At 37.1% G+C, this 12030-nt stretch overlaps 1 protein-coding gene across 1 annotated transcript in view; it reads left to right on the forward strand.

The window, feature by feature from the left end:
• The window catches only part of LOC103267649 (fibrocystin-like), a 37961-nt gene extending 35957 nt beyond the window's left edge, over nt 1-2004 (forward strand). The window contains exon 7 of the mRNA XM_008065229.1: nt 1565-2004. Within this exon, the coding sequence (XP_008063420.1) occupies nt 1565-2004 (440 nt within the window). The remainder of the gene's footprint in view (nt 1-1564) is intronic.
• The last annotated feature ends 10026 nt before the right edge of the window (nt 2005-12030 follow it).

Below are 12030 nucleotides of genomic sequence, written 5' to 3' on the forward strand. Positions count from 1 at the left end.
GGCATAAGACTGGGCATAATGAGGGAATAAGGTGGATGGGAAAAAAAATTCCTTCCCTGAAGGAAGTCAAAGTCCTAAGAGGAAGATGAGACTGTCACACAAGGAAAGGTGACCAAGAATAGAAGCAGCTGTACAGGTCAAATGAGAAACTCCAGACAACAGGTATTGAGGCATAAATCAATGTAGTCTCAGCTGTCAAGAAACGCTTCTGGAAGGAGCTGCAGATCCCATAGGAATACTAGGGTAACTTAAAAGTTCCCATAGCTCTAAGCCAGAGAATCATCCCATAGTTTGGTGGCTGTGGCAGATGCATGCTAGGCGAAAAGATTGTGGAAAGAAGAGAGAAGACATGAATAACATGGGCTTATCATAATATTAATTGATGTGTCATAGAAACAATATGAACAATATGATTACTTTATCTCATTTTGCTGCTCCAAATCAAAAGCATCTTATGTATATTTATATTAGGTTATTACCAGTTCCTATCTTCACCTCATTTTCCATCCATTGTTAGATTAAATTGAAGTATAAAATTGATATTCTTTACCCAGTACTGTCTCTTATCATATGATATAGACATGATTACTGTGTCCTAATATAAACCAACACAGCTCTCAGTAAACTAACAGAAAAACATCTTACAAAGGTTAATAAATTAGCATCTACATTGTATATAAAAAGTGATTAATGAATTTGGTGGTGAGTTATGCAAAAAGCAGGGACAGTAAATATAGATGACAGTATTGACACCTACATCCACAGGGGTTAGTCAGGTTTTATTTATTTTTTCACATAAAGCACATGAAAGATGACCTTTGTATGCATGACATACTCCCATGCATGTATCTCACCAAACATTCTTCTTAACTTTGCATCTCTGTCTTTATCTTTACACAGTATTGCATGGTATCCAGATATTTGTTTACCAATATTGAACTCTTCTGAGTTGGTTTTTAATTCTGTTTAATAGACTAAAATACAAGTAAAATGTCAAGAGGAGAAAACAATTAAAGCTAGGTTGCTGAAATGAAATGCATTTTAGTAAGTTGTTAAGCAGCATCTGTGAATAAAATAAAATTATACAACTGAAGCCCAGAGAGGCTGACAGGATGAAAGTCACAAAAACAGCTGGCAGAAGGGGAACTTGAACTCTAACTTTGCAACTCGAGTTCAATGCTCCTTTTGTCCTTCTACTACTGCACAATCTATACATGTAGACACTCATATAGACAGATGCTTATTTGTATTTTTATATTATCTCTATATGTGTTTATATTCATATTTTTATAAAATCAAATATATAGATGTTTTTCAAACTTTTATTAACTTTTATTACTATTTAGTATTAGTGCAAATTGAGCAGGGGATACTTTTATTGTTTCTTTTTTATTGTGTTTTCTTAAGAAAAAACACATTTCCAAAGATATTTGGAAATTGATGAGCTGATACAATTCAATCTTTAATTATTTGACAATATCTTGTCAGAAGTGCTAAATATGTATGATGTGCAGTCAACCGGTTGAAAACAATAAACTTCTCTCCCTACGTATTTTCTCCACAGAGATGAGGATGAAGGTGACAATGGGCAAACTGACCCAGCTGCCCCACCAGTCAGTGAATGGGGTGTCCAGAAGGAAGGTCAACCGCCATGCTGCCCGAGAGGAAGAGGCTTCTTTGCCTGCTTCCGGTGTCACCAGCATCACATCCCATGGGCACACCTGTGCTCCAGGTGCTTCTGCTCAGCAGGAGCACCTTCAGGAGACTGGAAACTGGAAGGAGGCCGAAGAACAATTGCTCAGATACCAGCTGGCAGGCCAAGACCAGCTGCTACCGCTGTGCCCAGACCTCAGACAAGAGAGGCAGCAGGTGCCAGGGCAGAGTCAGCTGAGCAAAGGAAGTAGCAGCTTGGGACTCTCCCAAGAGAAGGCGGCTTCCTGTGGGGCCACTGAGGCATTCTGCCTTCATTCAGTAAGACCAGAAACTATTCAGGAGCAGCTGTGATCAGAAAGTACTGTAGACATTTGGGCTGAAAGGCAGAATGTTCAAAATATTTCTGGATAAGAGTCAGAGGAAGTGAGGCCTGACCTGCGGGACAACTAAGAAGGGAGAGTGTGGACTCTATTGCTTTTTTAACTTTAAAATGGAAAATGGTCATTTAAATGCTGGTAAACTGAAAAGTGTCTGATATGTCTTTTATGTCTATCACTGATCCTAGTCCAATGCCAGGCAAGTAATAATTCTCAGACACTTGTTAATTTTTTACTTGTTTTTAACTTAAGCCAGTTATATTCCTATTTTGCCAACTTAAAAATGATGTAATATTGACTTATACTAGAGGTTATTATTAAATTTCCTCTGAGGTTCAATGCTTTGGGCTTCTCTTATGGAAGGGACCATGAAAAAATATGGTCAGCTACAGTACATTCTGCAGTGTTACAGGAAAATGTTCCTTTATCCTGCAGGAATATTTGAATGAGAGTACACTGCCCCTTAATCTGTCAGAGCTTACCTTCCAACCACAAGACCACTTACTAGTTTTTTAAAGGTGGATTTTATTTCATTGTTTAAATTCAATCATCTTTGGGAACCCACAGTAGTGTGAACATATCTAATTTTCACATCGTATGTATTTACACATAAAAATTGATATTCTTATGGGCTTTGCTGAGACTTTAGTTAAGGACAAAGATATGACAATACCCAGTTTGGAGAAGGAAATTGTCTAATGACCACAGTTATATTTTTCAGTAGTTCTCTCTGTTAGTAACTGGGTCAAATTTACAACTGAAAGAGAACTGTATTGGGAAAGCAGAGATAACCAAGTGCCCAAGTGGATTACCAGCTAACTCCTTTATCAAAGAACTGCTTTTTAAAGAAGATAATGCATAAAGCTGTTCAATAAAGGGGAGGAGAGATTATATTACATGTAATGTCTCTAGGTTATGCTGGGGGTTCTAATAGAGATCAGAACAAAGGATCATGTGGTATTGATAAATTTGGTAAGGATGTTAAAGGCAATTTCACCTAATTCATACATTTGTACAGGTCCTATCTCTGTTCAAATAAAGGATACTTTAAACAACTTGACTTTTTCCTTGGCTCTGAATCTAGAAGGACTTGTGCTCCAAAAGCGTAAAGCAAAGGCAGTAGAAATAAGAAGAACCTGCAAAAAATGATTGCTTTCAAACTTTCCTCAAAGGTAAACCAGGTTTTCCAGTCTCTAAACGATTAAGTGGTTAAATGCTAGAACCGAGAAAGCAAACTCTCTTTCATTGCTGAGTTTTATTTTATTTTATTATTTATTTATTTATTTTGAGTAAGGAGCTCACTCTGTTGTCCACGCTGGAGTACAATGGCAGAATAATGGCTCACCGCAGCCTCCAACTCTTAAGCTCAAGCGATCCTCCAGCATCAGCCTCTCGAGTAGTGGGGTAGTGGGGACTACAGGCACAAGCCACAAGCCGCTATATATATATATATATATATTTTTTTTTTTTTTTTTTGTAGAGTTGAGATCTCACTATGTTGCCCAGGCTGGTCTCAAACAATCCTCTTATCTTGGTCTCCCATAGTGCTGGGATTACAGTGTTACCTGACCAAATATGATGCCCTGGACTAGTCTCATGGGAGGTACTGGCAGAAAGCTGTCTTATCTGCTGGGCATCAATGGGGAAGCATGTCTTGCCTTGCTGTGAGTTGACAGAAACATTCTTAGCCTCTTTGTTCATACTTTAGGTGTCTTGTGAACATCTCAAATCATAAAGCTGCCCCTGAAAGGAGATAAGCAGCCTTCTCTGCAGTCACTGTGTTGGATTCTGAGGCAGATATAAATAGACATTAAGATAAGTGCTCTCAGAGAGATTTGATTCCAAGCTATCTGTGGGCAGGGAGGACTTTGAAGAACCATCTGGCTGATAAAAATTTACTCTGGAGGTAAATTTTTGCCTACCTGGTAAGTAATTTTTTTAGATGTATTTTTCTTAGGCACCAACAGTTTAAAAACAAAACACAAAACAATTTGAATGACTTAGGCAGAACATGCCTTCCCTAGTTTAATTAACCCCTGTTATAACCAGTTCTTTATCTCATTTTTGTAGCTTCTTGGTCTATGAAGTCATTTTGCCTTTGCACTCTCTACTTCAGAGTATGCATTGGATCCTCAAAGAGCTGGAATCTTTTTGGTCAACACATATTTGGGAAGTTAAAGCTTTTGAAGAATATAAAATGGAAGCTGGCTTAGTCCTTGCACTACCTGCTGAGAGCTGAGGGTTTATCTGCACATTCTCTCTTTTACCACCACAGTGACTTCTTTCACTACTTTAAATTTCAGCCCAGGTATCTTTCCTGAACTCTATACCATGTAATTAGCTGTCTAGTGAAAGTTTCCGGTAGGTTATCCCACAGAGACAGTCCTAAAACCTGCTCATCCTTATGTTTTTTCTCACTCAGTGAATGACCTCACTGCACTCCAACCAGAAATCTAAAGTTCAACCGTGACTCCTTGTTCTATCTCACCCTTCCCAAATAGTCAACTACCATTGTGTTATGTCTACCTCTTCTGTATCCTTCTCCCAAGCTTTACTCTCTCCTTATCTAGCTTCCATGTGCCACACAACTAATCTTTCTGGAAGGCACGTTTTATTCTATCTATCTGTTTAAGAACAACCGTAATTAACCTATTAATTCTACCCCAGAAAAGCCTGGGATCCCTGAGGCCAGAATTGATTCTTTGGGTCTAAACAGCAGCCAGCATGTCCTGAGTAACTTGCAGGGCTCTAGTATGTGGCAAAGAATTTCAGAATCTAGTCAGAATTTCCTAACGCATAGTTAAGCTAGACCTCTTTTTTTTTTTTCCTCAAAAAAATGGGAGAATTGGGCAAACACTAAAGGCAAAGAGAGCAGCTCTTGGCTCATTTATGTCTGGAGACAAGTCATCCAGAGCACCACTGTAGGCCAGCCCTAAACTTATTCAGATTATTAACAGGGGTAACTTAGCAAATATTTTTTGACAGTGACAAGCTACACCCTTTATCTAAATAAATAGAAAAATATGTTATATTCCTGGGTTATTTCAAAGAATCTCTTCTTTGCCTCTCATTTTTGATTTTCTATACATGATGAACTCCTTTCTCCCAAGTGATTGGACAAGCTAAAACTCTAAAGAGTTAAAAAATGTTGGAGAGTAGACTTTAAATGTTTTCACCACAAAAAAATAAATATGTGAGGTTATACATATGTTCATTAGTTCAACAGAGTCACTTGCAATGTGTACTTATTTAAAAATATCAAGTTGTGCATGATAAATATATATAATTTTTATGTGACAAATAAATAATGTTTAAGAATATTTATGGATGTCAAAATTGAGAGAGAGGAATGTGGGGAGCTAGGGTAGTTTTGGCCCTCTCTCTATACTCAGGGACTGTGTTCAGGATAGATAATAAATTTTGAAGAATTGCATATCTCTTCCAGTGAGAGATTGAGCCTAAATGATCAAGGTGAATCCTTCAGTAGATTTGTCTATGTCATTGCCCATTGAGGCCACCAAGTACCAAGAATTCTTGTGCTCTCTCAGGGTTCACCTCTTTCAAGAATTATTTAGTTGGATGACTCTCTTCCATCTAGCAGTCTAACTCCAAATGTATAAAATTACTATACATTGAAATGCATGCAAACTATATGCAAAAATGAGTATGGGGAAATAAAATGTAAATCACATGCAAATATTATTCAACCAAGCTTCTATAAAACTGTACATGTCAATAAAAGTAAAGAATTTTAATTAATTCTGCCATTTAAAACTCATGCATTTATTCCATATTTTGCTTCTAGAATTTATAATATATTCAATGTCAATTTTTAAAAGGCTATAAGCAGAAGGAATTAAACACCATTGAGTATACAACAGTTTATTTCAATCTACACTACAGCACTGTGGCCAATTACAGATGTGTTGGAGAGACAAATGACATTTTCTGAAGGTAACTTATAAAAGAGATAAAACATTCTTATAAAGCTGAATGAAGCGTAAGTGGCACAAAACTAAGAGCTGGGAATTTAGAAATATTTTCAAGTATTTGTTGTTTTTAAGCTTCAAATAAGTTACTAAAAACAATTGGAAATTTATTTGGTTTTTTTTTTTTTTTTTCGGTTTCTTTTTTTGAGTTGGAGTCTCATTCTGTCACCCAGACTGGAGTGCAGTGGCACGCTCCCGGCCACTGCAGCTTTGACCTGCTGGGCTCCAGCGATCCTTCCGCCTCAGCCTTCCGAGTAGCTGGAACTACAGGTACGTGCTACCATGCCTGGCTAATTTTTTGATTTATTATAGAGATGAGGTCTCGCCAAGTTGCCCAGGCAGGTCTCGAACCTGCAGGCTGGGGCAATCCACTCATCTCAGCCTCCCAAAGTACAGGATTACAGGCTGAGCCACCGAACCCGGCTGGAAATTTGTGTGGAACAATTCAAGAAAAGAAGTAACTTCTTCCCATCAATCTGATCTATTTTGAGACAGAAAATTTAACGCATTTGTAGAACTTTCTAAAATTAGCTTGGATTCAGATAATTAACTGGTTCTACATATCCCTTATTTCAGTATTAAAATAATTTCATTTAACACTATATCTTTTATTTTGAAATTAGTAGCTGTAACAAGACAAAAAAGAATCAATTTCTTTTTGAAAAATGTGAGAAATATTCATTCTTTCTGTTTTATAGAGGAAGAAACAGATCAGTTGTCATAACTTTATTATGGTTCAGGCAAGTCAGTAAATTTGGACTATATTTGTTTCTCTTTTGAAATTTTCTCAATTTAATGGTACATCCATTCAGTAGAATGATTAATATAAAAATGTTATATTTTATAGTAAAAAAAGCAAATTGCAAAACAATGTGTATAGTACGCTTTTATCCATAGTTTATTTATATATAAAAAATTATAAAGAGATAACCAATAGAATTTTATAAATAATATTTACTTCTGAGGAATGGAGTCTATATCCTGTCGTATTGAATATTTTTAAAAATACATAATACTATTAAAATACATTTTAAAATATCTTCTCCAAGTTTTGATTGACTAGAGATTGGCAGACTCGTTGAATTTCAGCCTGGAGTAGGAAATTCTTATAGGAAATGCTCTTAGTCCTTGAAGGACTAAAATAGATACAAAGGAGAAGGAAAAGAGTGTGGAGACTAGAAGATAAATGGACTGAGAAGAGAAGCCAAGGTGAAATACAAGAAAAAGTAAGGAAGGTCAATGGGTGAGAAAACGAAGGTACTATATGGTAGGTGGTTAATGTGTGGCTGAATCTGCTTTCCTAACTTAGTATCCCTGGAATGTTATGCAGGGCATGCCCCCAAAGGAAAAACTGTATGGCTATGACCTCAGCATCTCTCAGTAAGATTCAGATGAAAACATCTGCCTTCCCATCACTCATACAGAGGACACACTGTGGAAGCAGATGCTTATCCTAAGTCAAGTATAGACCCAACATGTTACCCACAGCACTTCAGTGATCACTCAATAGCACACCTCTCTTCCCCAGGTTAATGCCACCCTGTGTGTTTCTTCCAGTTCAGCTCCACAAAAATTTATTCTGGACTTACACTACATGGTGTTATAGGTATGTGCTGCATAATGATGTTCCATTCAAGGATAGGCTGCATACACGATGGTGGACTTAAAAGAGTGTATTGGATTACCGTATTTTTACTGAACCTTTTCTATGCTTAGATATGTGTAGATACAAAAATACTTACCAATGTGTCACAGTTGACTACAGCATTCAGTACAGTAACATGGTGTATAGGTTTGCAGCCTAAGAGCAATAGGTTATCCCATACAGCTTAGGTGTGTAGTGGGCTACACATTTACTCTATGGTGTTCATATAATGATAAAATGATCTAATAACAAACATTTCTCAGAATGTATTCTTGTCATTAAGCAATATGTGATTGTATAACTCTGAAAACAAAGTAAAGATGCCGTGGAACTTAATTTACAAACAGTAAAAGTGGCCTGAGACATTAGATGTGCCAATATTTTTTAAATCAGATAAATACATAATTCTAGGTGCATATCTACAGTTTTGACAACTCTAACAGTGCTATAAATTTGAGCTACAAGTCTAGTAAGAGCAAATATCATGCATCCCCCACATATGCATTTTTATTATATTCCCAAGTATGCCTCAATTGTCATCTTTCTTTCAAACGTCATCTGTCTCTCCCTTTCAACTGGTTTATTCCTGTGATTACACAATATAGTTAAGTAGTTTTCACTAGGGAGGGAGGGAGTGATGGAGGGAAGAAGAAAGGAAGGAAGGAAGGAAACAAAGAAAGAAAGGAAGAGAAGGTGGGATGGAGGGAGAGAAGGAGGAAAGGAGAGAGGGAGGGAGGGAAGGAGGGAAAGAAAAAGAGCCAGAGAGAGCAAGCAAATGAGAGAAAAAAAATTCTTTGATTTAATAGTCTTCTTTAAATCACTTTCTAGTTTTTCTACTCCCATTCTAGCAAAATTGTTTGAAAGATTTTTATTCATACATTTCATTACCTCCTTGGTTCCTATTCACTATTCCAAGTACTTCAATTTGTTATTTGACTTCTCCAACCCTTTCTCTCTCTCTCTCTCTGTCATTTGATGACATGAGAGAAGTCGGTCATCTGTGAACAGGAAAAAAAGCCCTTACCAGAATTTAAACTTGCTGGCACCTTGATCTTAGACATTCCAGTTCAGAAGTGTGACAAATAAATATTAGTTATGTAAGACACTCAGTCTATGGCATTTTGTTACAATAGTCCAAACTAAGACACCTCCTTAAATGTATGTTCACATCACCAATATGTGAATATGCCTTTTCTCTATATCCTTGGTTATATATTTTAAAGGTTTGCAAACTTGAAATGGCATCTAATGCATTAAATGTAATATATTTTTACACTCCTGCCTCAATTCAGTTTCATGCATCCAATTCTTTATTGGATAGTGAGGTCAATAATCTCAACCACAAATTATGTCAACAGGCATTTTAAGTTAATATTTTAATATTTGTATTTCTTTTTAAAAATGATTTTAAAATGTTTGCATTTTGTTTCATAACCAAATGCATAACAACTATTTAGATATATCTTTATGTTAAATTTACTTCTGTGTTCATAAATGTTCTTTTACTTTTGCTGTATCTTAGTATGCTGAAGTCTATCTTTTGGTAATTTTTGAAAGAAAAATACATGTTATATATTATTTCTAAGCCCCTTTGTCATAGAAAATGGTGTTCACACATGAAAAACAAATAAGCTGGTTATAAAATATTTTAACCACAATCTTTACTTTGAAAAATTCTGGAAACATCATTACAGTTGTTTCTGACTTTAATGTTTTAAAAGAGGTTTCAGAAACTAGTGTGGGTTTTGTTCCTGTTTAGGAATGATTGTAAAATTACAGAATATTTTTCCTATGTTATTTTAATTTAAACATTTTGCTAATTATTTCTATAAATGTAATTCTCTCTAGACAATTCTCTTTATTGTCTAGTCTTTTTGTATACTAACAATAATAATCACAAAGAGAGAGTAATAATATTTATGAAAAGAAAAAAGTTTTCATAGGGAAGGAAACTTAAGTGAGACTTGAAAGAATAGGTAAGATTTAAGTAGATAGAAAAGAGGACATTTCAGGTAAGGAGAAACATATAAGTGGGACTAGAAGAGTTACTCGTCCTCAGATCATGGATTCTTCAGTGATGAATTGCTGTTGAATATAGGAAATAAAAGGCTAAATGAATAATTAATAGCCATTTTTAAAATGTGAAATTATATTTTTAATGGTAGAAATGGTTAAATTGGGCCAGATTGAAGAATATCCACTGTACCTGAAGAGATTAGGCATTAGGAAAATTCTAATTGCTTGGAAAAAATGATCAGTAAATATTATGAACTTTTAGCATCCTACTTTGTTGAGATTTTTAGGGCATGGCTAAATGTTACTTCTTTGATCTAATTTATACGCTGGAAGATTGTGGAGTAAATGACTTCTAAACTCACTCATTTCCTTATATGCTAAATGAAGCTTGGATCAAAGTTGTATGGCACCACAGCCAACACAACCTTTAGACCCAGTTAATAGAAGTTTCTGCCCAGACACTGCTCTGGAGAGTTCCACTTTTACTTAATCCCATGCCTAGTTGCAATTTTCACACAGACAGGGAGTCTATGAAACCAAGAGGATGGGCCCATTCCTTGTGGTCTCCAACCTTTTTGGCCTCAGGGACAGGTTTCATGGAAGACAATTTTTCCCTGGATGGGAGGGGAGGGGAAAATCATCAGGCATTCGATTCTCATAAAGAGTGCGCAACCTAGATCCCAGGTAGATGAAGTTCACAGCAGGGTTTGCACTCCTATGACAATCTAATGCCACAGTGCTCCGACATAAGACCAAGCTCCGCTAGCTTATGGCTCATCTCCTGCTATGCAGCCTGAGGTGGGGGGCAAAGGAGGGAAATGAAGCATGAAGCATGGACAGGTACTGACTGGTTCGTGGTCTAGAGTTTGGGGACCTCTGATAGATCACCCACTGAATGCCCAAGGCTGAATTCCCTACCTAAACAGTCCTGAGCTCTCAATCAGAGTTTCAAGAGATTGTTTCTCTAGATTCCTCTTTTGTTTATTACACCAAGTCAAGTGAAGGAGGAACCACTTTGCATTAGATAGACTGTAGAAACATGCTGTTGTTCATACTACCTTTGTGATCAATAGAAATCATAACTTCTAAGTCTCATTTTGTTCTTATGAAAGACACAGATTAAGTCACTAATAAATATGTGACTAAAATATCTTCTGACTTAATAACTCTCGCCCACTTAATAAGACCTTGATCCTCTTTGACAAATACTCCTTATTATTTCTGAGGTTCAACAACAAAAAAAGAGCCCCTAATGGGATTCTATCTGGAATTCATAGAGACCATACATGTCTTCCTGATTCACAGATTTCATTCCAAGAAGAACTTCATTAAACAACCCATTTTATAGGCTTCGGAATCCCCAGGCTTCTCAGAAGTCACCAACTACCTTGGCAATGGCAATATACTATTTTGCCTCCCCTGGGCTGATGCTGATAGAGTACATGTAGGACAATGTGATAGGCAGCTTTTAAAGATCACCGCATAATCTCAGTCATCTGATTTCACACCTATGATTCAATTAAGTGACAAAGGGATATTGTAGATGCAAAAGGCTTACTAATGCCTTTACCCTATGGTAGGATCACAGGAACCCTTTAACAGAAGAGTCTTCTCTGCCTGATGGCAGAAGAGGAAGTCAGAGGTATTCCAAACTTGGAAAGGATTCTATGTCATTGTTACTTTGAAGATGGAGAATGTCACTTGGAGAGAGCTTCTTAGATCTAAGATTGGCCCCGAGAAGACAGCCAGTATGGAAATGAGGACTGCAGTCCTATCTCCACAGGGAATTGAATTCTACAACTACCTGAATGAGCTTGGAAGTTGATTCTTCCCCAGAGGTTCCAGGTAAAACCCTAGCCTGGTTAACAGCTTGATCTCAGCCTTGCATGCCCCTAAGAAGAAAATCCAGTTGGGCCTGCCTAGTTTTATGATTTACAGAACTGAGAGCGAATAAATAGATGCTTTAAGCCACTAGGTGTGTGGCAATTTGTTGTGCAGCATTAGAAAACTAATACGGACACTCTGGTTTCACTGGGAAAAAAAAAAGGAAGGGGGGGCGTTTGATCCTCTCGTCTTGCCTGTCTTCTGATGTCCTTTTCAACTGGCATGAACCCCCATAAGCTTAAACTCCACATTCAATCCATAGATTCCCCTCCAACAGCATGACTGCCCTTGTGCACAGCTGGACCATGTCCCTTCCCAGGTGCTTTCCCCATGTTTCTCACTGGTGCACCTACTCTTATCGGTATGGAGGTGACCAAGTATCAGGTCTTCCAGCCTCAATAAATTTGTTTCCCTCATTGCAACCACAAGGCAGAAACAAGCTAGACTGATCTCTCTCCCTTCTCCC

The sequence above is a fragment of the Carlito syrichta genome, unplaced genomic scaffold, assembly GCF_000164805.1.
Source record: "Carlito syrichta isolate Samal-C Ts95f unplaced genomic scaffold, Tarsius_syrichta-2.0.1 Scaffold308193, whole genome shotgun sequence".
NCBI lineage: Eukaryota > Metazoa > Chordata > Mammalia > Primates > Tarsiidae > Carlito > Carlito syrichta.